The 25772-nt window shown below is 41.7% G+C and overlaps 1 protein-coding gene across 4 annotated transcripts in view; it reads left to right on the forward strand.

Moving 5' to 3' along the window:
* The window catches only part of EDC4 (enhancer of mRNA decapping 4), a 1195251-nt gene extending 1178497 nt beyond the window's left edge, over positions 1-16754 (forward strand). For all 4 annotated transcript variants that reach the window (XM_033940763.1, XM_033940759.1, XM_033940760.1 and 1 more), the window contains 2 exons: positions 5181-5344; positions 13778-16754. In XM_033940763.1, the coding sequence (XP_033796654.1) occupies positions 5181-5344; positions 13778-13970 (357 nt within the window). In that variant the 3' untranslated portion in view covers positions 13971-16754. The remainder of the gene's footprint in view (positions 1-5180; positions 5345-13777) is intronic.
* The last annotated feature ends 9018 nt before the right edge of the window (positions 16755-25772 follow it).

The following is a 25772-nucleotide window of genomic DNA, read 5'->3' on the forward strand; positions in this document are numbered from 1 at the left end:
GCTTCATTTCTACTCCAGTATATACACTCCTCATCGCCTCAAGGCAGATGCTTTTCTGCTGAAATGGACGAATCTTTTCCTGTTTGCTTTTCCTCCATTCCCTCTCATTCGCAAGACTCTTGTCAAGCTCAAGACCAATCATGCCACCATGATTCTGATAGCTCCTCGGTGGCCCAGGCAACCTTGTTACTCCCTTCTACTTCAGCTCAGCAGCAGGGAGCCATACCATCTACCAGTTTTTCCATCTCTGCTTACACAGAGTCAAAGATCTCTACTTCATCCCAACCTGCAGTCTCTGCACTTGACTGCTTGGTACCTCTCAACATGACTTCTCTTCAGTTTTCTCAAATTGTACGAGACATTTTAGAGGCTTCCAGAAAGCCTGCCACTAGAAAATGCTACCACCAAAAATGGACCAGGTATTCTATGTGTTGCATCTCTCACAACAAGGAGCCTCAAGATGCCTCCTTGTCTTCTGTTTTGAATTATCTTTTGCACTTATCTACCTCTGGCCTCAAGCCTACATCCATTCGAGTCCATCTCAGTGCAATTGCTGCTTTCCATCAGCCTATCGAAGGGAAACCCCTCTCCACTCATCTGGTGGTTTCCAAATTTATGAAAGGACTTTTCAATGTCAAACCTCCTCTCAAACCGCCTCCAGTGATTTGGGATCTCAATGTTGTTCTTGCTCAATGTTTACAGCTCATCTGAAATATCTCACTTGGAAAGTGGTGTTTCTCATTGGCCTCACATCTGCTCGAAGAGTCAGTGAGCTGCAAGCTTTAGTTGCTAATCCACCTTTCACAGTTTTCCATCATGACAAGGTGGTCCTTCGTATTCATCCTAAATTCTTACCTAAAGTGGTTTCAGAATTTCATCTCAATCAATCCATTGTACTTCCAGTATTTTTTCCAAAGCCTCATTCTCATTCTGGAGAATCAGCTCGTCATACTCTGGACTGTAATTGTGCTTTGGCCTTCTACTTAAAATCCCTATTAAGTAAGGAATGATTCAAGGTTCATTAGATTGAACTGAGAATTATTTCTTTTATCTTTTCTTAAAATTTGTTGTTGAAATTGTATCATGTCTCCCCATAAATGTGGGCTTAAAAAGGAATTATGTATGATTGATTATGTATTGTTTATGAGATTCCCTTTTTTTCTTTTGAGTTATTGGATATTGTAAGTATTCAAAATTATAATAATAATAAAAAAAAGAACGCACCAAACCACACAGATCTGCTCCTCAACTTTTTGTCTTCTTCGATCCAAACAAGTTGGGACATCTGATGTCTAAGCATACCATCTCCAACTGGATGGCTGCTTGTATCTCTTTCTGCTAGGCCCAGTCTGAACTGCATCTACAGAGTCGAGTCACAGCCCACAAAGTCAGAGCTAAGGCGGCTTCAGTAGCTTTCCTCAGATCCACTCCTATTGAGGACATTTGCAAAGCTGCCACCTGGTCCTCGGTTCATACTTTCACCTCTCATTATTGTCTGGTTGTTTTCTCCAGACGGGATGGCCATTTTGGCCAGAGAGTATTACAAAATTTATTCTCCTAAGTTGCGAACGCTCCCACCATCCCATTCTGGTTAGCTTGGAGGTCACCCATATGTGAGAATAGGCTGCCTGCTTGTCCTGGGATAAAGCACAGTTACTTACTGTAACAGTTGTTATCCAGGGACAGCAGGCAGCTATTCTCACAACCCACCCACCTCCCCTGGTTGGCTTCTCTGCTAGCTATCTGAACTGAGGAGACGCGCCCTGTATTGGGCGGGAAGGCACTCATGCATGCGCGGTGCGGCAGACTCGAAACTTCTGAGTTTCTTCAAGCAAGTCTGCTTGCGAGGCTGTCCGCATCCAGGTTCCATGGATGACGTCACCCAGATATGAGAATATCTGCCTGCTGTCCCTGGATAACAACTGTTACAGTAAGTAACTCTGCTATCTGTGATTACCAAGAAAATTCTGAACTACCAGCACAAATGCTTCCCATGCTGCTGATTCACCTGGGTTCAACTTCTATTTGAACACATCATCAAGAATCAATTCAAGGAATTTGGGTCCAACAGAAACACCTTCTTCGATTTTGGCTTCCCTTTTCTTGAAACCAAATGTACTTCTTAGGTGCTGAAACGCACCGCCTTGACAAAATTTTTCAGCAGACCCAGTTTTATGTGAAGTGCTGGAAGATAGATTTTTTCATGATATACTAACTGCAGGTGCTTCACATTGTATCTGCCAGGTACGGATTCATTTCGATTTGGCCATTGCTTCTGTCTAGTGGTTGGCATCATCACAACTGTTCCAAAGACACAAGAAGCACATGTATTTAGTGTACCACAGTCGCAGACCCAGAAGGAGTGATGCAACTTTGAGATCACCACAGAGATTCCACTGGTGATCTACCGCTTTGAAGCTTGCTTTGTTTGAATCAATGAATGGTCTCCATTCATCTGAAACATGTTCATATCCCAGTTCACGCATGAGACCATTAATATCAGTACAGAAAAAAATCTTTCCTTCCATTTGGTAAAAGGAAGTCAGGATGGTGTGACGATCACGGAAAAAATATGTTTTGGTGTCCTGCTTTAAAAGATTCCATTGCTTCAGCCTTGAACCCAACAATTCTTCTTTCTCCTTTGATAGTGACAAATCTCTAACCAAATCATTAAGATCTTCTTGAGTTAGCAGGTGAGGTTGTTTTTCATCCACTTCAGGTTCATACAACTCCTCCATAGCAGCATAGGCACATTCTTCATTTGAACTTTCAGCACTTTGTGCTGCAGATGTGGAAGGAGGAATTGGAACTAGATTCTCCAAGTCATGAGGAATGGGTTTAATTGTTGACGGGCAATCAAGGTTTTGATTTATTCCTCTTTGTGAATCCAGCAATTTTTGTTATGAAAAAATAACTGTCTGAGTGATGATTTGTTGGTTTACGCCACACCATGGGTACAGTGAAAGGCATCTTCTTCCATTTCCCATTCAGCCACTGTGTTAATCTGGAATAGCAGACAATGTAGCACTCATGAGGTGCCCACGCTTTATCTTTGTTGCCAGCTTTGCAGCCAAAATAATGCTTGTATGCACTTTGAAATCTGTTGGACATTCTTTCACTGATCTTGTGCAGTAAATTGTCCGCAGACATAACAGAAATTATCAGGATGGTTAACACAACCTCATCTGTTCATAATAATTATAATATCTTAGACAAAAACAAACAAAATATAAAAATTCACAGGTAGAAAAAGCAGCACAATCACTTTTTAGTATAAACTTTCAAATTACTGGTATATGTGATTGATGAGCTGTCCTAAAATGCAATATTGTGTCACAGAAACAGTAAAATATCGATATTTCACGGTAGCATTATTGATGAAAATGATATAAACACAAACTGATGCATAACTTAAAAACAGGATATGATAGACAAAAACTGTTTTCAGATTCAGTGTCAGCATGTGGCCCATGTTAAGGTACAGGTGACAGAACTCCGGTAGCAAAATTAACATATAAATAAGCATGGATTAATGAGAGAAAGCCAACATGGATTTAGTCAAGAGAAACCTTTCCTCACCAATCTACTTCATTTCTTTGAAGGGGTGAATTAACATGTGGATAAAGGTGAGCCAGTTGCTATTGTGGTGTTTGGATTTTCAAAAGACATTTGACAAAGTTCCTCATGAAAGACTTTTGAGCAAATTAGAAAATCTTGGGATAGGAGATAATGTCCTATTATGGATTAAGAACTGGTTGAAAGACCGAAAACAGAGTGGGTTTAAATGGTCGATATTCTCTTATTTATCCTTCTCCATTGAGAACATCGACCATTTAAACCCACTCTCTGTTTTTCAACACACAATATAAAGAGTTGTCTTATTAGAGAATGATGTGGGGACAAATTTGTCCTCATCCCCACGGGATCGATGTCCATTACTGTCTCATCCCTGTGAGTTCTGTCCCTGCCCCATCCTTGCAGTCTCTGTCCTTATCTGCACTTAAAGTATTCAAGAGCTCTCAGGGATGGTAATGTGTATGGAGATAGATCCCACGGGGACAAATTTGTCCCCGTGTCATTCTCTAATTTCTGATTCATTGTGGTGTTTAATTGTAATAAACTGCTTTGGATTGTTCTGCAGTCCAAGAGAGGTGGGCTAGGAGAGTAATTTTATAACTATACACATACATAATTTAGACATACTTTTCCCTGTGTAAGCGTCTTCAAAATCTTTAAATGTATGTATGCACATATTTCTACTTTGAAAATTTCCCCAGGGACTTGTGTGCATATATTTACACATTTTTTTTAACATGCACAAATTTCCCAACTTTATATATATGCTTGTATATTTTGTAGTGTGTGCAGGGCTAGCCTTAGAGTATCTGTTGCATTCCCTGCTCCTACCCCCAGGGGCCTCTTGATGTCCCCTTCCATAGCTGGTACATTTCCTTTCTACCCCCCCCCCTCTTCTCTGTGGTCAGCATCTCCCCTTCCCCTCCTTAACTGACCCCCTGCCACAGTCTTTTAGGTCCCCTTCTCTAGTTCCTTACCCTGGCCTTGTGCAGTATCTATCCCCCCCCCACACACACACACACACCTAGTTTCCTTTTTCTCTGATGCTATCGGCCTACATCTTCCTGACTGTCCTAAAGGTACTCAGAGTTAGCATGAGACGTTTGAGTTAGAGACCCATATTCGAGCACTGCTGTGTCCAACCCTCTCCCAATGTATTTCCTGTTGAGGAGAGGGTAGGAAGTGGCAGCAGTTGAGTGCAGGCCTCTACTAAAAGGCTCTGTTGAACTGGGAAGAGGTAGGGAACAGCAGCAGTGACAGGAAAGGGAAGAGAGGTAGGAAGATGAGGGGTCACTTTGCTGCCATACTGCTGCCCATGGCAGACATCTAGTCCACCTAACAATAGGGCTAGCCTTTAGTGTGTTTATAAACAATAGCCCAGCCCTTGGGAATGCTTCCTCTATATGTATATTCCTCTATCAGAATGACAATTGTACAAATATCTATTTTCTTACATAAAAAACTTTTTTACTCATGAAAAAATGGTTTTTTAAATTATAAGTGAAGAATAACTTGACATTTGAGCATAACGCTCAAGAAGTTGCTAATACAACCAGTTTTGGAGATTATTCCTGCTATAATAATTTTTTTCTCATTTCGCAAAGGCTCTGACAGCTTCAGACTTGAATCTTGTGCTCTATGTATGTGAGACAATGGATCCTCAGCAAGTGTTTGACCAGCATCCATGTCCTCTCTCGCAACCTGTTCTCCTGTCCCTCATTCAGCAGCTTGCCTCGGATTTGAGCACATGTACTGAGCTCAAACTCAAGTGAGTATTGTTTTTGTTTCAGTATGTTCAGTGCTCTAGAGTAGAGAGTTGCGCGGGGACAGAAATCCTACCCGTCCCCGCCAAAGTCCCACCCGTCCCCACCCGTCCCCGTGAGGACTCCCACCCGTCCCCGCGAGGAATCCCCTCCGTCCCCGCGAGGAATCCCCTCCGTCCCCGCCCGTCCCTATAAACTTCAGAAATAGATATTTCATTTAATTATGCTACTGAATTAAAGGCTCTGGTAGAAACCCATTTAAAAATAAGCATAAAGACTTTATTAATTTGGAAATACTAATTGGAAAGAATACATACTTTGTAAACGGGTTTCTACCAGAACCTCTAATGTTTATAAATTTTTATCAACACAACTAATATACTACTTTATCCTGAAGCAAAAAAAAAGAAATAGAATTTTTTTCCTACCTTTGATGCCTGGTTTCTGCTTTCCTCATGTTTGAATTCAATTCCTTCCATCCATTATCTCTCTTCTCTCTGCGTCTTCCATTTGCTCTGTTACTGTGCCTCTCCCTTTCTCCCCCCTTCCAAATTGGTCTGGCACCCATCTTTTTCCCTCCGCTCCCCCCATAGTCTGGCACCTCTGTCTTCTTCCTGCCAGCTTCTTCTCCCCACTCCCTCTTCCCCATTTCCTTTCAGTGTCCTTCTCCCCCCCCATCTTCCCCATATCCTGTCAGGCAGCATCCTTCTCCCCCTCTGCCTTCCCCATGTCCTTTCAGCATCCTTCTCCCCCTCTGTCTTCCCCATGTCCTTTCAGCGGCCTTCTCCACCCCTGTCTTCCCCATGTCCTTTCAGCAGCCTTCTCCACCCCTGTTTTCCCCATGTCCTTTCAGCAGCCTTCTCCACCCCTTTGTCTTCCCCAGTGCTTTCAGGGTCCTTCTCCCCCCTCTGTCTTCCCCATGTGCTTTCAGCATCCTTCCCCCCCTCCTCCCGTTTTCCCCATGTCCTTTCAGCGTCCTTCTCCATCCCTTTGTCTTCCCCAGTGCTTTCAGGGTCCTTCTCCCCCCTCTGTCTTCCCCATGTGCTTTCAGCATCCTTCCCCCCCTCCTCCTGTTTTCCCCATGTCCTTTCAGCGTCCTTCTCCACCCCTTTGTCTTCCCCAGTGCTTTCAGCGGCCTTCTCCCCCCTCAGTTTTACCCATTTCCCTTAAGCCTCTTTTCTTCTCCACTCCACCTTTCCTCCCTCCCTGCCCCTTACCTTTGTGGCACTTCCACACCTGACCGACAACAGAACAGGCTCGGTCGGACAAATCTCCCTGTCCTGTAGCCGCGAATTTAAATTACCTTCTTACAGCAGCTGGAGTAGTGAAGCTGCTGTAAGAGGTAATTTAGATTCGCGGCTACAGGGCAGGGAGGTTTGTCGGCCTGTCCTGTTGTCGGTCGATCGGGGGACCTGACCGGCTGTGCACACTCCCCGGGGCGCACCGTCTCCCTCCTCTTTCGTACGCCATTACCTTCTTCCTACCTGCCCTGCTGCACACAGCCGACCGGAAGTCTTCCCGATGTCAGCGCTGACATCGGAGGAAGGGAGGGCTTTGCTTAAGCCCTCCCTCCGATGTCAGCGCTGACATCGGGAAGACTTCCGTTCGGCTGTGTGCTGCGGCAAGGCAGGTAAGGAGAAGGCTAGCCTCGAGGCTTGAGTGCACTGCGATCCAACCCCGCAGGAATCCCGCGACCCTCGGAGGCGTCCCCACGGGATCCCCGCGACCCTAGGGGGCGTCCCCACGGGATCCTCTCGACCCTAGGGGGCGTCCCCACGGGATCCCCGCGACCCAAGGGGGAACCCGCGGGTCCCGCGGGATTCCCGCCGTCCCCGTTCCCGTGCAGCTCTCTACTCTAGAGTGATGGGGACCCAGTGGTTAACGCAATAGTGTCCTATGACATTGTAGCTGCCAAAACTTTGCTCCTTGTTCTTTGTATCCAGCAGAACCTTGGGCAACTAGTTTAGTGTGTAAGAGTACAGAAAACAATGTTTTTTTAACTTTTTAATTTTGTTTTGTGGTGGTCTTTCTTTTTTTTTTTGTAAGAAAGATAAACTTAAAAATTGGAGACAAGTAAATTGCCCAAAAGGTGTCCTTTTCCCTGAGGGAAAGCGTTATAGTAATCTCCACAAGCAGTGCTTTTTTTGAGGGGTACTCGGATACTGAATACCAGCACCTTTTCCATTGCTTGATAAAAAAAAATGACCTATGGTCCCCAAGTACTAATAAAAGAGCTGATTCTGCACACTCAGCGCTGCCTTTTCATGGATTCTGTGACTGGTTGAAGGGATGCCTAGTTGCTGTAGGGTGGGTCCATCAGTGATTACCCCAATCCTGAAAAAAATGGTCTCGTATTTGAGTGCCAGCACCTTTTTTGCTAGACAAAATGCACTTCCCACAAGTAAATATCATCATCAAAGCTTAGGGATGGCAGCATCAAGAGCTTCTAGAACATTTTACATGCTTTTACCAAGCTCTTGCAGGATGTTCTTTGGACTTGTTATATGGGGCTAGCTTAGTTTATTTATGTCTGAGTCTTCACCTACGTATTCCTTTTTCCTTAAAAATTGTTTGAGGAAACATATAAAGATAGTCCAATCACAATAATGAAGAAATTGGAAATTACTTACAACTTTGGAGTTTCTTTTTTCTATTCAGATAGCAAACAAACCTGAGAGCAGCAACTGACCATTGTAGCATTTATGAAAAAAAAATCACAAATTTTCAAAGAATTTGATGTGCTTCCTCCCTGAGACTTTTATAAAAGGATCACATTTCTATAGCATATTCCAATACTTGTTCCACATACAAGCACTATTAAGCAAATACAAGCCAGGCAATTTCAGATCAACACTTTATAGATTTTTTAGCAAGGAATTCCAACTCCCAGCCAGTAGCATATCAAAGGGGTGGGGGGAGGTCACTCCGGGTACATGCTCTAAGGAGGTGCACAGCCAGTACACCAGGTCCGGGACCTCCTGCCTACTCTGCCGCTACTTTCCAAAACTAGCAGCAGTGGCAGTAAACTTTAAATTCAGCCATCATGAGACCTTCCTGCATCTCCCCATGGCTGCCAGTCCACCCCCTCCGATGTCACTTCCTTGTTCCAGAGCAGAGCCGGTAGCCGCAGAGAGGTGCAGGAAGGTCCCATGATGGCTGCATTTAAGTTTAAGAAGCATGCAGCAGCAATGAGGAGGTGAGGGGACAGGATACTGGATGGCATTGGGATGAAAGGAGAGAGAAGGGAGCAGGATACTGGTATGGAAGTGGGGTGGAAGAGAGAGAAGGGGCAGATGCTAATGAAATTGGAGTACAGGGAAAGAGAAGGGGGAAGAATACTGGAGGGAGAGAGAGGGGGCAGATGCTGATGAAAGTGGGGTGAAGGGAGAGAAAGAAGGGGGCAAACATTGAATGTTAGTGGGGAGGGGAGAATAGATGCTGGATGGAAGTGGGGAGAAAGAGAAAAAGGGGAGCAAATACAGGAAGGAAGTGGGAAAGAGAAGAGCAGACACTGAATGGGAGAGAGGGGGCAGATACTGGATGGAAGTAGAGCAGACAGAGAGAAGAGAAGATGCTCGATGAAGGGGTACTTCTACTACTTTTCACTTATATAACACTGAAAGGCATACGCAGTGCTGAACATTTTGACATTTATAGACAGTCCCTGCTCGAAAGAGCTTACAATCTAACTTGAATGGACAGACATGACATGGGTTGAGAATGCAGAACCCAAGGTGAGAGGAGTTAGAAGTCAAAAGTACTCTCAAAGAGGTGGGCTTTTAACTGGGCCTTGAACACGACCAGAGACAGTGCTCGCCATAAGGATTCAGACAGCTTGTTCCAAGGGGTAGAGAAAGAGGGCACATGATGTAAAGAGGGGATAAATAAAAAAGGGCACATGCTGGATGGGGGAAGAGGACAGAGTTAATGAAATACTGGAGAGGGTAAGAGAAAGAGGTTACACGCTGTGGGTAGACACAATGAAAAGAGGGGAATTGAGGACTGGATAGTAAGAATTTTATCTAGACAGGCAGAAAATAAATTGAGAAGGAAAAGAAGGGAGAGGAGAGAGTGAAATGCCAGACCATGGGGCAGGGGAGGGAAGGAAAGAAGATGGATGCCAGACCAGTGGGGGTGGAGAGAGAGATGGAAGGGGGAGGCAGACAGTTTATAGAAGGGGCAAAGAAAGAGAGAAGATACCATATGGAAGGGACAGAGAGAGGGCAGACATTGGATGGAAGAGAGTGATGAGAAGATGAGGAAAACAGAAACCAGAGACGACAAAGATAGAACATTTTCTATTTCTTTTATTTATATTTTTGCTTTAGAATAAAGTAGTATTATAGCTGTGTTGATAAATGTTTATGAATAGAAAATAGAAATAAGGTGATCATTTTGTTGGACTAATTTTAATAAATTTTTTACTAATTCAGAGACCAAAACCCTCTTCCTCAGGTCAGGACAGGATACTGATACAGCAGTGTACTTTACTGACCAGAGGCAAGAGGTTTTGGCCTCTGAAAGCTAATTGAAAAATGTATTAGTCAAATAAAATGGAATGGGGTCACGTGATGTTGAGCCGCTGAGCAGACATCGGTGAACATTGTATATCTGGATTTTCAGAAGGCATTCAACAAGGTCCCTCATGAACAACTACTTCGAAAAATTGCGAGCCTTAGAGTTGAGGGTGATATACTCACATGGATTAAAAACTGATTGGCGGATAGGAAACAGAGTGGGAGTAAATGGACAATACTCGGACTGGGAAAGCGTCATGAGGGGAGTGCTGCAGGTTTTGGTGCTCGGCCCATGCTCTTCAACATATTTATAAATGACCTAGAAATTGGTACGACGAGCGAGATGATTAAATTTGGGGACGATACAAAGTTATTCAGAGTATTGAGGATACAGAAGGATTGCGAAGACCTACAATGAGACATAAACACGCTCGAGGAATGGGCCGCAAAATGGCAAATGAGGTTCAACATGGATAAGTGCAAGGTGATGCATGTTAGTATCAAAAATTTTATACACAAATACAGGATGTCTGGTGCGTTACTCGGAGAGACTCCCCAGGAAAGAGACTTGGGAGTACTTGTAGACAAGTCAATGAAGCCATCCGTGCAATGTGCAAGGTTATCATGCCGCTGTACCGGGCCATGGTGCACCCCCACCTGGAATACTGTGTCCAACATTGGTCGCTGTACATGAAAAAGGACATAGTACTACTCAAAAGGATCCAGAGGAAAGCGACAAAAATGGTTAAGGGGCTGGAGATGTCCCTGTACATCGAGAGGCTAGAGAAACTGGGCCTCTTCTCCCTTGAAAAGAGGAGACAGAGGGGACATGATCAAAACATTCAAGATAATGAAGGGAATAGACCTAGTAGAGAAAGAGATTGTTCACCCTCTCCAAGATGGAGAGAACGAGAGGGCACTCACTAAAGTTAAAAGGGGATAGATTCCGTACAAACATAAGGAAGTTCTTCTTCATCCAGAGAGTGGTAGAAATCTGGAATGCTCTTCCAGAGGTTGTTATAGGGGAAAGCACCCTCCAGGGATTCAAGACAAGGTTAGACAAGTTCCTGCTGAACCAGAACGTATGCAGGTAAAGCTAGACTCAAATAGGGCACCGGTCTTTGACCTAAGGGCTGCCGCGTGAGCAGACTGCTGGGCGCGATGGTCTGCCTTGTTCGCCGCTCTGCCTCTTGCTGCCGCAGCCGTCCAGCAGGGAAGCGCCGGGAGTCCAAAAAAGTCGCTGCCACAGCCATCCAGTGAGGGAAGCGCCGGAAGTAAAAAAAAAGGTACCGGGAGAGTACAGAAAGGTAGGGGGCTGTGGTGGCATTTAAAAAAAGTAAAAATACTAAATGGGGGGAGTACAGTGGGGAGTCGAAAAAGATACAGATTTTAAAAAAGTGAAAATAGTACACGGGAGGGCGGGGGGAGTCCAAAAAAGTACGGAGGGCCCTGCTGGGATTTAAAAAAGGTACAGGGCCGCCCCTGCCTTCTTGCTACTAGGCCTGCCTGCCTTGTGCCCTGTCCCTGCCCTGTCCCTACCTGCCTGGCAGCCCTCTCCCTGCCTGCTCTGTCCCTACTAGCATGCCAGCCACTAGGCCAGCCTGCCTTGTGCCCTGTCCCTGTCTGCCCTGTCCATACATCTTATGGTCAGGTGCGAATTATAGAGCGAAAAATACGGTAACTCCTAACTACTACCAATTAAGTGCTTGTTAGCACCAATAATTATATCACCTAATTGGATAATTAGTTTATCTGCAGAGATATGATCTGTGCCCAAATTTGCGCACCCAACTTTGGGCAACCTGTATAGAATCCAGTAGAGAAAGGAAAATAGTAAAACCAGGGGGCATAATTTGAGGTTGAGGGATGGTAGACTCAAGAGCAATGTAAGGAAATTCTTCTTTATGGAGAGGGTGATGGATGCCTGGAATGTGCTCCCGAGAGAGGTAGTGGAGTGGAAAATGGTGACAGAGTTCAAAGAAGCGTGGGATGAACACAGAGGATCTAGAATCAGAAAATAATAGTAAATATTGAAGAACTGAGGCCAGTACTGGGCAGACTGGCATGGTATGTGTCTGTATATGGCCTTTTGGTTGAGGATGGGCTGGGGAGGCCTTCAATAGCTGGGATGGTGTAGATGGGCTGGAGTGAGCTTTGACAGAGACTTCAGTAGTTGGAACCTATGCACAGTACCTGGCAGAGCTTTGGATTCTTGCCCAGAAATAGCTAAGAAGAATAAAAAAATAAATAAATTGAATCAGGTTGGGCAGACTGGATGGACCATCCGGGTCTTTATCTGCTGTCATCTACTGTGTTACAATGTTACTATCAATTAAGGAACAATTTGTAGGTGAACATAACTGTTTAGTGCTGGGGAAGAAATACTTTTTATATGTAATTGAGATGTTTTCTCAGAGTGGGGGGATGATTGCAGCATGTAGAATAGACAAGAATTAGTTGTAGCCTTGACAATTGGCTCCATTAACAAATTTAAAAGTTTTATGTCTATTACCATGTATATGCTCGCATTCTACCTGTGGAGAAGTAACTGGAAAATTGTAATAGAGGAATGAAAGACTGAGAACTCCCACCTAGAAGAGTTCCAGATATAAAATATTTTGGGTACATCAATTTTGGGTACATCAATTTCACCATATACTAAGTGCTTACAGGATTTGTCAAGAAAACCATATCCTACATGGGCTGTGTTTTGGCAAACTTTGCCTTCCTCAGGGGTCTTGATGATTATTCATGACCTGAGATAAGGGGAAATGGCTGTAGGTAAATGATACCCTATTTACAAAAAAACTTTTAGGGTCCGATTTTCTTTTCTTTTTTTTTTTTAATTCTTTATTCATTTTCAAATTTACAATAAGTGTAACAATATATCCAAACAAATTAACAATAAGTATAACACTTAATAATCATCAATGGTACAAATAATATGCTCTTATCTCCCACCCTTCCCATCCTTTCTTGTCATATAATCAATACCTTATACAATATGTAACAATAAATTTACCCTACCCTCCCCCCCTCACAATCAAACTTGTAAATTTAAGGGGAAAAAAAAATAAAATAAAATGTCATCTAATTGGTACAATACTTTGTAAATGGCTCCCACACATCCTGAAATTTCCTGAAAAAACCGCATTGTATTGCAATAAATCTTTCCATTTTATAAACATGACATAAGGAATTCCACCAGAAATTATAATTTAATCTACTCCAATTTTTCCAATTATACATAATTTGTTGAATGGCAACCCCAGTCATTATAAGTAATAATTTGTTATTATTTGTAGAAATCTGACTTTTTGCTCTCATTGCCAAACCAAATAGCACAGTATCATATGATAATGCCACTGGGTTAGCTAATAAACAATTTGGTCCCAAATTGATTTCCAGAAATTCATAATAAATGGACAACAGAATAATAAATGATCTAAAGTCCCTGCTTCGAGATGACAGTGCCAACATTTATTAGACTTAGAGCTATCCAATTTTTGTAATCGAACAGGGGTCCATAATGCTCTATGTAACAGAAAAACACAAGTTTGTCTCATAGATGCCGACACTGTACATCTCATCCTATCAGTATTGAGTATATGGTGAAATTATTGTAACAGCCTTGACACAAATTTGATGTACCCAAACTGTTTTAATTTTGTTGCTACTATATGACATTTTGAGAACAATAAACATTTGTACCAGATGTTTCCTAAACATCCAGGTACTTTCTGTTCCACTTTTTTGTGGTTTTGGATTCTTCAGCATTGTAATGGAACAGTGGTCCTTTTCTCTAGGTTTTATGAGTGTTCGAGATCTGTCATTGCTGACAGGATATATGTAGTATTAACATAAAAATCAGCTAGCACAGTACATGTGGTAATATATAACCTTTTTTCGTTTCCCCTTTAGCTATTTGGATGAAGCTGTGATGCATTTAGACCACAGCGATCCTGTGACCCATGATCACATGGGCACTGTTATGAACCAAGTGCGACAGAAGCTCTTCCAGTTCCTGCAGGTGGAGCCTCACAGCCCCTTGAACAGACTGGCTCGACGCCTGATGATGATGCTGCAAGGCCTGGTCAGCCCAGGCATGAGCTAAGCACAGTCTGGTACTCTTGCAGAAAACTCCAAACACAGTACCAAACTCCAAGACTGGGGAAGGAAATATATATATAGGAAAAAAATTAGTATGTTTCAAAGAACATCTTTAAAATGTCTCTCTGAAGTCCCTATGAAAATAAGACTTAAAGATTATTTGTATGAATGCTCTATGATGTCCTGATCAATGTTGCTTTGTTTACTGGTTAATAAATATTTCTAGCTTACTATAAAACATGAACAAGTCCTCTACTCAGAACATTATGGGCTCTAAGAGGAGCATAGCTTGAAGTCCATGAAATGCCTGCAGTAACTGGAGTCTTTTCATAAGCTGTGGTAACATTAAAAAAAGTTCCAATATACAAATTTGAGACTTCAGAGGCCTCTAATTTAAAATCTTACATTCACAGCCTACAAAAACACAAGTTGTCTTCAGAACTAGTATGGATTGTGGAGCACTACACTGTCTATACAGTATGAGTGATATGAGGGATTTCGCAGCAGTATTGAACTAGAATCTTCAGAACACACGCTTTCTTGTTTTTTAGCTCTTAGTTGCCTCCTTTTAGACTTATTTCAAAGTCTCCTCATTTATTCTAATGTTTTCTTTGTTTCATTTAAGTTAAAATATGTATATCTTTTTGCTATAACCACATTTCTTGTTTGTGAAAAAATCTTCTATAGTCATTCTCTTTCCTTTAACAATTTTTATATCAAGGGCTCTCAAACTTTTGATGTCAAAACCTATTCCAAGTCTTTGATATATCCTTCATCCTCTCAACATACACACATATATACAACCCAGTTCATCTCGCTTCACCTGATGGGAGGACAGGTCACTTTTTTATTTCTGTTGGTAGTATTATACCATACCAGTTTCTTCCTTCTTGCCCCCCTGTTGTTTGTTATCACTTATTCTCTCCTTTCCAATTCTGAATGGAAGCAAACACTAGTATAAGAGCACTGGTTGCTGCATGGACATTAAGCTTCAGCTGCCTGGTATTGTTTTCTAGTGTTTTGTTACTTCACTTAGGATTCATTTGACTGGGAATACTACTAGCTGCATCATCTGTTTCTCCTTTTTTTGGCAGCCATTTATGTGCCCACTCAAGTCTTTTAGATTCCTCCAGAAGATGAGAAATGCTATAAGTTATATGTTTTGCTTGCATGATGTTCTGATCACCAGCACCTTTATTTTATATAAGTTTATATTAGAGGGAGTGACTAAGCAAGAGGAGCATTCAAACTATTTAGCATTATCCCCTCAAAGAGTAAAACAAAAAAAGAAGAAAAAGATGGATGGAAGTTTTTCTGGTTTTCACTGCTAAGTGAGACCTGTAATAATGTACAGTGGTACCTCGGTTTACGAGTGCACCGGTTTGCGAGTGTTTTGCAAGACGAGCAAAACATTTGCAAACTTGGTGCCTCGTAAACCGAGCTTGCTTCGCTGTACGAGCGCCCCCCTCCACCGCGATCCAGCATGCTTCTGGAACGAATTATGCTCGTAAACCAAGGTTCCACTGTATTTGTTTCTTGTAGCATTAATACTTAAATCGGTGAACTAAGGAGATCTCAACTGGAAGACAGAGAGCAGTTTATACACAAATGTTGTCTGGTCTCATGTTTTTTGCACAAGAGGGACACCTAAATTTGTTAAGTCAGAAATCATATCATAGAAACATAGATGATGACTATTTTTATAAAACAAAAGCTTTAAAACAACAACAAAAAATAAACATCTGAAAAATTTCACAGGATCTTTCCCCTACATTTAATATTTAAACCTAAGTTGAATCTGTGGTTTTAGGGCCTCATCTTTTATATTTTTCTTTTTCTTTATATATTTTCTTAAGAATCAGTTTTCCAATGTATCCCAAGGCATTGAGGAAAGAAGAATAAGGGAGACTGTTCAAGGATATACAAAACAAGCAATGATCTATAATTGGATAAAATTTTATTCTTACAGAAGGTGATGTCAGAGAGAATTATTGATAAATGGGGAGTGCTCTTCAGAGAACTTTTGGCCATATCACTGATTATAGTTTGTTCTGCTTTAATTTGTACAGTAATATGAAAGAACATTTACAGATAAATATTTATTTTGCCCTAGCCTGTTTCAGGTGATAATCTCAGTTGCTAGTGTATGTTAACGCCTTTGATTTAAGAGCAATTTGAGATCCTCAGAACCACTCTGTCTTGATGTAAGCATTTCACACTTTTTAAAGTTAGAGGATTCTGTGGAGTTCATCAGGTCTGGACAAGCATACTGACATCTTTTGAAGATAATGTGATACATAAAATGTATATCTGGCCATAGAAAACTTCAGGCTTCACAGAAAGTAATATGAGTAATAACACAGCAGTCTCCCTTTAGTAGTATCTAGGAGAGCACTGATTCCAGATCTGGCTGCATATTTCTCTGAGGGAGTGCTGAAGTGTTCTCAGTCCAGCCAAGAAGAGAATGATAGGGATATGGTTCAATAAGTGATCTGAAACAATGTCAAAACATAGAATTTTGTTTCTGTAGATTGGCACTTAACAAAATAAGATAACACTCTTTTCAGTTACAGTGGCAAATTAGCACCCAGAATTTAGGAAGTTGGTTGGGCTGAGAACTTTTCAGCACCGCCTCGTAAACTAACCTTTCACTAGTCCTTATTTTTTTAAAAACCATAGATCTATTTGCCTTTTTTATGTATCAGTAAATATCATGTTTTGTATAACTCATTGACAATGCCTTTTCTTTATTTTGTGTGTTTTAGCATGTTTAAAGAATAACAAAGTAATCTTCAATTTTATAGTTTTCTTTAATCTAAAAAAAAGGTTTTGCTTTTTTTTTTCTTGAATTAAAAGTTAATTTTTTCTGGAAAAGAGAAGACTTCTTTCATTTGTATAGAAGGTAAGCTTGTTTATAAAGGCTTCTATTAGTTATATGATATGCAGCAAAATAGAAACCTGTGTCATGTTATATATGTGTGGAAGTCATAGAATTGACTAGTAGTAAAACTCAGCAGAAGTTCCTTTCCTTCAAAAAGACTGGGGTTGATTGGCACAGTGAAAGCTGTGCCTTAAAGTAAAGCCGTGTTCACTTCCTGAGCCAGTCTTATTTAGACCATAGATTAGGGATGTTGTGCAAGTAATATACCAGAAATTATATGGGTAGGATTCAGAGAATAGATGTTCCAGTGGCTTAGATAGATAACCAATTTTGCATGGACCTGAGCCTAGAGTGGGTAAGCATGACAGTCCAGCATCTTAGTCTACCCCTCCCACCTTGGATACCTTTTTTAACTCTTCCCCCTAATACCTGGGTACTTTTTAAATTCCCCTCCCCCCTCACACACACACTTCAGTATCCATCTCTCTCTCCCTCCCTCACCAACTGACCACCTCAGAAGTTGATGACATTTTTAGTGGTATTACAATAGGACATGCAATGAATATGTACAAAATCTTAGAACTGGATCTCAATTTCTTCCAAAGTTAGGGGCCTCGTTATTGGGGCCACTTTTTTCATTCCATGGAAGATAGTGTCAAAAGGTCAACTTTGGGTTCAGGTTGTGGCAAGGATAGTTTCTCGACCAAGCTAAGAGTCATATTTCGAATACAACTGTTTCTGTTGAATCCAAATATACCACTCAGATCATTGGTGCATGCTTTGGTGTATCACTGGGGGACCACAAAGTTGATGAAAAAGCTTGTTGTGGAATGCTCAGGCAAATATTTGATGCAATATAGCTCCTGAACAGAAAGTACAATAGGGCTCAGATTTTAAGAAACTGGAAGATACTGCCCCAGTAAAAATTTAGGCGCACTGTACTTTTCTTTTCTGAGATAAATCTTTAAGATTGATAAAAAATTTTATGCAAATGTTTACCTCTAGTTAATAAAAACACTCACAACCCAAGAAGAGATGTCCAAAAAATCGTTATGTATCCAAAAACAACATTCAATATTATACAGCACTACCAACAACCATACATCAATAAATTGAAAAAATGGAGAAAAGACCTCAGTGTCTAATAGGGGTTTCTAAAAAAACATCCCACATAGACAAGCTGATCTCAAAATCACAACTTTGAGACCAACAGACACATCCTCAGTCAAAAACTCCAAGATAAGTGGAATTATACTATAAAATATCACAGTCCTTAAATATTATCACTTATCTGAAAATGTAGTATTCCAAATGTTCTTTAACGTAGTGCTGAGATGTGGAAGCAGGAAAACCCTGCACAGTGGAGCATAAGCATAAAGCACAGCAGCTAAACATTCATAAACGCTGGCATAATATTTCCACAATATCTAACAGGACTCCCTGTTTCGCAATTGAGCTTCTTCAGGGAATTGCTGTAAACAAAAAAGAAAAAACTAAAACGGTTTGCATTCAAAAATAATAAAATTAAACACAAAACAAAATATCAAACCGCAGCCCAGCTCACAGCGTCAGTTAACCCGCTTCATCTCCTGTTCTAAAATGGCCTCCCAGCATTCTGCCTGACTTAAAGCTCCTAACGTCAGCACATAAATGTGATGACGTCATATCTTTTCAAATCTCTAATGAAATAAGTTGTCAAAAAAACTAACATCCCCCAAAAAACAAAACAAAAATCAAAAACAAGCTTTCCATTCCCCGCAACTATTCAGTCCAGTGGATATTTTGCAGAAAAGTGGAAGTTTGCAGAAAAAAGATCCAGTGCTGTTCTCTATACATCAGCAGTTGTTTAAAATCACCACCTCGGGCAGAAGGAAACACTCTCTAGAACCCAGCAACGCAGATATTCAAAGCTATGGTGCTGATCCATGCAGTGCTGCACCATCGGGGCTTCAACTCGCTCTCTAAAAATACATGATCGATGTTCTATAAGTCTAGTCTTGAAAGCCCAAGAGGCAGTCTAGTCTAGTCTAGTCTTGAAAGCCCGAGAATTCGCAGGAGCCATTATAGAATCCGCTCAGCACTGAGCAGCAGCGCAAAATCGCGCACCTGCTCGTGCTTCTTCTCAGCGGCCGAAGACACTCATAGGCAGCCAGTTAACAGCGGGGCAGGAACTTGGAAAGTTCGCTTAGACGATCATCAATAGAGGTATGAGTCTGAGGCTAGGACAGGGAGGGCAGCAGATTGCAGAGCCTGGCAGCGGTGGCCTACAATAATTTTGGAAGGGGGTAGAGGTGGTGACCCAAATATAAACCGGGACCCAAAACTCCCGGTTTATATTTGAGTATATACAGTAAAGCTTTCAAAAAGGCATGAACTGCAAGTGTCATGTTGCAGTCACTAATTATGCAGAGACTCAAATTCTGAAGTCCTGAGCCAGAATTGAAGTAAAGCGTAATGGGGAACATACATGGACCTTGAAAGGGAGAACAGAATTCAATTGAATATATTGAACTTGCAATGAACAACCAACAACTAAATGTTCATTTTGATGGGCAATTTAAAGCAGCAGATGATATAACCTGAGTTAACATGAAAAGCCCAACAAGCTTAGCTACACCATGCAATTTCACACCTGTAGCTCATTTGCATATTATACAACAGGATGCCAAAGATGCCCTTTTTTTACCACTGCCTGCAAACACATGTGAATAATGCATGCCTTTGAGACCTAACTTCTGGCCAAAGCAAAGATGGGTCATATATGAAATAGAATGGCTTTTGCAGCAAAAAAGATGCTTTTTCAAGTGCTATAAAAAAATTTGACAATGTACTGTTGAGATATTTGCATCCAAAAATATTACCAAAATTTGAATAAAGCATTAATATAATTTCTTTGTGTAATTATATGGTGTCAGGTCAAAAGCGCTCTGGGACAAAGGCGCAAGCAGACAACTGAGCATAGCGCAGAGGCGCACGCCGAAGAAAAAGACTTTTTAGGGGCTACGACAGGGGGTGTGGGGGGTAACCCCCCCACTTTACTTTATACAGATCGCGCCGCGTTGTGAGGGGTTTGGGGGGTTGTAACCCCCCACATTTTAGTGAAAACTTAACTTTTTCCCTGTTTTTAGGGAAAAAGTTACGTTTTCACTAAAATGTGGGGGGTTACAACCCCCCAAACCCCCCACAACGCCGCCGCGATCTGTATTAAGTAAAGTGGGGGGGGCTCCCCAACAAAACCCCCTGTCGCAGCCCCTAAAAACAGTCTTTTCCTTCGGTGCACGCCTCCGTCTTGCACTCAGTTGTCGGCGCGCGCCTTTGTCTTCCGCGTTACTGTCTATGAACCAATTATATATTTGCTTCCAGTGAGCTACAAAGCTTCATAATGCAAATCCTATGTGCATGTCATATGCCATGACTGCTGGAACAGTTACGACTTGAATCGAAATACAGGTCAGGAGCAATGAAGGAGTCAAAGTAAGCATTAATCCCCCCTTTTACAAAACCACAAAAGCAGTTTTTAGCATAGGCCAGCACACTGAATGCTCTACGCTGCTCCTGATGCTCATAAGAACTCTGAGAGTTGGGAGCAGCACAGAGCATTCACAGTTTTGTAAAAGGGAGGGCAAATTTCTTTTCTAACATTTCTGCCTACTTTGATGGCTTATAACAGAGGAGGTAAACTAATGTTACATTCCAAACTTTGCATATTAATCCCCCCACCCTTTTACAAAACCACGATAGCAGTTTTTAGCACAGGCCGGAACACTGAATGCTCTGCTCTGCTCCCAACACTCAGAGTTCCTATGAGCATCGGGAGTAGTGCAAAGCATTCAGTTCACCAACTTGTGCTAAAAAATGGTATCACATTTTTTTGTAAAAGAGAGGAGGTAAGTTAGTAGTATTAATCCCCAAAGTTTCAATTCTCTTGGATGCTTTGTTGGGCTGTAGTAGCTAGACAAAGTTGCCATTTTGGGTTACAAAGAGCACAGTATTCCGAGAGTGCCTCTAAGTCTGAAACCAATAGAGATTCAGCTGAAAAGGCTATAGGGAACATCCATTCAAAATTTTTATTAAATTTGGAGGAGATTGAGTGGGAATGATTTTTAATATTGGATCACTTGACATGGAATGACCCATTTCAGTCTTCCTTTCTGGAGATCACCAGCAGCAAGCAGCAATTCTTACAAGCCCCAGAGCACTTCCCTCTGACACAACTTCCTGGTTCCGCATAAGCAGGACCATTTCAGAAGGAAGACTCAGGGTCTAGCATGAGCAGCTTCTATGAATCACTACTGGTGACCTTCAGAAAGGGAGAGAAAATTTAAAAGATACACAGGAAGAGGGGATTGAAATGTGGCTCTTTGGCAATGGGGGTGGAGGGAGAGTAGATACCTGGAGTCTTAGCTGGAAAGGCTTGGGGATTGCTGCCAGCTACAGCAAGATCAGCCACTGTTGTGTACTGGAACTTGAGAAATTCATGGTTTGTGATGCCCTACTGATGTCAAAGGGAAGTCATGAGGCAAAAGATCACTCAGTGCTGGGTTATCCAAAGCATACTTTTATTGAAGAACAGCACTGTATCAACAAATGGCAATCCTACCTTTGTCAAGAATCTATGGTGGCTGTTCTTTATCCTTATGGTGTTAGGTACAGCACAGACGGCAAATGTGTGAGACGATTTGTGAATGCCACATTCATGAATTGTCTCGCACATTTGGGTACATTTTGCATTTCAGTTTTATTTGATACTAGCTGATTACCCGGCGTTTCCCGGATATTTGTTTATCCCAAAATGTCCCCCCCCCCCCCCCCATGATCCATATGCCCCACCCCCCCAGATCCCACAGGAATGTCCCTCTCTATGGGGCTGAATTTGGACTTAAACGGCATTGGGAGTGTCATCTCAGCAAGCCCGAAAACTGGATTAGACACCCCTTTCCCACCCCCACAGTATTTTTCCCAGATAGTAAGTCATATGTATACCAAGTTTGATTGAAATCCCTTGATGCGTTTATGGATAAAACACTAATATCTGTCATATTTGATAATTTTTATCAAATACGCCCCCTTCCTACCACCACAGTATTTTACCCCCTTCCCACACACACAGTATATTTCCCCATATAATAAGTCATGTGTACCAAGTTTGGTTGAAATCTCTCCATGCATTTCAGAGTTATGCTCATTATTCATCTCAGCGAGGCCAAAATTTATGGGGTAGACACTAAAATCTGTCATTCTCGATAATTTTTACATGTCACCCCTTCTCACCCCACAGTATTTTTCCCCAGATAGTAAGTCATATGTATACTAAGTTTGATCGGAATCTGTCCATGCGTTTATAGATTAGACACTAATATATGTCGTTTTTGATAATTTTTACATCAACCCCTTCTCACCCCCACAGTATTATATGCCCACCCCCTTCTCACCCCCACAGTATTTTTCTCCAGATAGCAAGTCATATGTATATCAAGTTTGGTTGAAATCTGTCCATGCATTTATGGTTTAGACACTAATATCTGTTGTTTTTTTATAATTTTTTACATGTCACCCCTTCTCACCCCCACAGTATTTTACCCCCTTCCCAACCTCACAATATTTTCCCCCAGATAGTAAGTTATATATATACCAAGTTTGGTTGAAATCTCTCCATGCGTTTCAGAGTTATGCTGAGTATTCATCTCAGTGAGCCTGAAAACATTATGGGGTAGACACTAAAATCTGTTGTTTTCTAGAATTTTTACAAGTCACCACTTCCCACCCCACAGTGTTTGTTCCCAGATAGTAAGTGATATGTATACCAAGTTTGGTAGCAATTTGTCCATGCATTTCAGAATTAGAAGAACACACATCGGGATGCTGTGGAGCAAAACAAAAGGGGGGACCCATTCTTGAAAAAGCCTTCAGGCGAAACTGGTTGAACCTTAAGGTCCTTCCCGAGGTTTAAAAAAAAGAATGAAGAAATAGCTAAAGCTAAGTACAAAAGTTTTAAAGTTGTATAAGAAAAGTTTATCGATTTGCAGAAAACATAGAATATAGAGCACAAGCACTTTAAAAAAAAACTAAGGTCTGATGATGAATAAAAGCCAGAAAAAGAAACAAGCCTTCAAATAATTTGGCTAGTGGTTGGCTGGAACTGAAGACCATAGAGGTACTTAGAAATGTATTATCTGAAAAAAAATCACTTAGAAATTAGGCACTTTGAAGTTTATTATATGTCGTGGTTTGATGGAACATATATATATATATATACACATACACACATATATCCGATTTTATATATAGATATTGCTAAGTCAATAAGGGTACCATTAGATAAGATGCATTCTGGGATGGGGTTATAATGTACCTGAATATTTATCACTTTTTATGGCACTATGTGCATCCAGTAAAACTTTAGAAATAAAAATTATTTTCTAAAGATAAATAAGCAGTTCAGATAACATCTAATGGAACTAACATGGAACACATTTTCAGAGTCTTCTAATGCAGATTGTCCAGCTGCATACAGAAGCAGGGCTGGTGCAAGGGTTTTATTTAGCGCACCATATGAATTAAATTTTATACCCTTATCACTTTCCCTTCCCCTAGATTTTGGCAATATATAATCAACTACTGGAAAGTTGCCCACCCTAGAAGTAAAAGTACAATAAACTCTCAGTTATCCAGCACTTGGGGATTGGTGGATGCTGGATAACTGTAGTTTGGTTATTTGATGTAAAAAGTTTTGTCTCCCCACCTCACTCTATCATCCCCCCCACCCCTATTTATAGGTTCAGTATCTGTTCTTCCCTTCTTTCTGTGCCACTTTCCCCCTCTTCTCTCCCTACTTTTCTTCTACTTTCAACCCCCCCCCACACACACACACACACACTTATTGATCCAACATCCACACATCTTCCCTCCCCTGCTGGACACTCCCCCCACAGGCCCACATACACTTCTGGTCCACCTCCCCACCCCCAGTCTGCCCTCCCACTGCAAAGGTCTGGCCTCCTGAATGCCCCTCATCAAAGCAGCAGACAATCTGGCTGCTGACTGCTGCTTCAAGGAAGGGGGGGTTATGACTCAGGATTGCTGCCACTGCTTGCTTTGGGGCTGGAGAGAGTGAGGATCGCGGCTCAGGACTACTGCTGCTTCCTTTGGGACTGGAGGGTTTTTTTAGCTAAGGACTACTGTTGCTGCTGCTTCAGAGCTGGAAGGAGGGGGGTTCGTGGCTCAGGACTGCCACCGGTGCTACTGCTTCAAGGTTGGAGGGAGTGGGGTTCACAGCTCAGGACTGCTACTGCTGCTTGCTTCAAGGCTGGAGAGGGGGTTCACAGATCAGGACCGCTGCTGCTTGCTTTGGGGCTAGAGGAAGGGGGTTCGCAGCTCAGGACCATTGGTGCTGGGGGGGTTCACAGCTCAGTGCTGCTGCTACTTGCTTCGGGGCTGGAGAGGGGGGTCGCAGTTCACCGCTGCTGCTTCGGGGACAATTTTTTTTCCGTTGAATTTTTTGCCAGTTGGGTAAGAATGCCAGTTGCTTGAATACCAGTTAATCGGGATTCTAATTGTATGTGCTAATGGTGCTTTGCTTTAATGCAGGGGTTTTCAACCCAGTTCACAGGATATATATATATATGTGATAATTGGGAAACAAGATTCTGTGTATGTCATATGGAAACCACATAGTTGTATGCGGTATATAAATTTTTAAATATAAAAATTCAGCCAGTCAAGTTTCAGAATACACATAATCAATATGTATGAGATAAATTTGCATGTACTACTTCCAATATATGCAAATTTATCATGCATATTCATTGTGGGTATCCTGAAATCTTGACTAGCTGAATATGTCCGCAAGAACTGCATGAAAGAAACTTGCATATAACGGAGGCAGTATATGCAAATCAAGTTTATGCATATTCATTGTGAATATTTATTCAATTTTCTATACCATTTTCCCAGGGGAGCTCAGAACTTGCCCAGGATCACAAGAAACAGCATGGGCTTGAACCCACAACCTCAGGGTGCTAAGACTGTAGCTTTAACCACTGACTGCACTACATTCTTCCCCTTTACAATCAATGTAGTTTACATATTATAGAAACTAAGAAACATGATGGCAGATACAAGCTAAATGGCCTGTCTAATCTGCCCATCCACAGTAACCGTTATCTCTTTCTCTCAGAGATCCCATGTTCCTATCCCAGGCCCTTTTGAATTCAGACACAGTCTCTGTCTATACCACCTCTTCTGGGAGACTGTTCTATGCATTTACCACCCTTTCTGTAAAAAGTATTTCCTTAGATTACTCCAGAGCCTATCACCTCTTAACTTCATCCTGTGCCCTCTCATTGCAGAGTTTCCTTTCAAATGAAAGAGACTCGACTCATGTGCATTTACATTACATCTCTCTTCTCCCGCCTTTCCTCCAAAGTATTCAGATTGAGATCTTTGTCTGTCCCCATACTCTTCATGATGAAGACCACATACCATTTTAGTAGCCTTCCTCTGAACCGACTCCATCCTTTTAATATCTTTTTGAAGATACGGCTTCCAGAATTGTACACAATATTCTAAATGAGGTCTCTCCAAAGTCTTATAGAGGGGCATCAATACCTCCTTTTTCCTACTGGCCATACCTCTCCCTATGCAACCTAGCATCCTTCTAGCTTTCGCTGACACCTTTTCAATCTGTTTGGCCACCTTAAGATCATCACATACAATCGCACACAAATCTAATCTAATCTTCGGTTTATATACCGGGTCATCTCTCGTCGGAGCTTGACTCAGTTTACAAATAGAAGACTAGAATGTACATAAAATATAAGGAATAAAGCAAAGTTTAAAATTAGAAATTTATCATAAAAAGGTTTTGAATTGTTATTGGTTAGTGGACTCTGCAGGTAAATTTTTTAGATATTGTGAAAATAGCAA

The sequence above is a fragment of the Geotrypetes seraphini genome, chromosome 4 (genome assembly GCF_902459505.1).
Source record: "Geotrypetes seraphini chromosome 4, aGeoSer1.1, whole genome shotgun sequence".
NCBI lineage: Eukaryota > Metazoa > Chordata > Amphibia > Gymnophiona > Dermophiidae > Geotrypetes > Geotrypetes seraphini.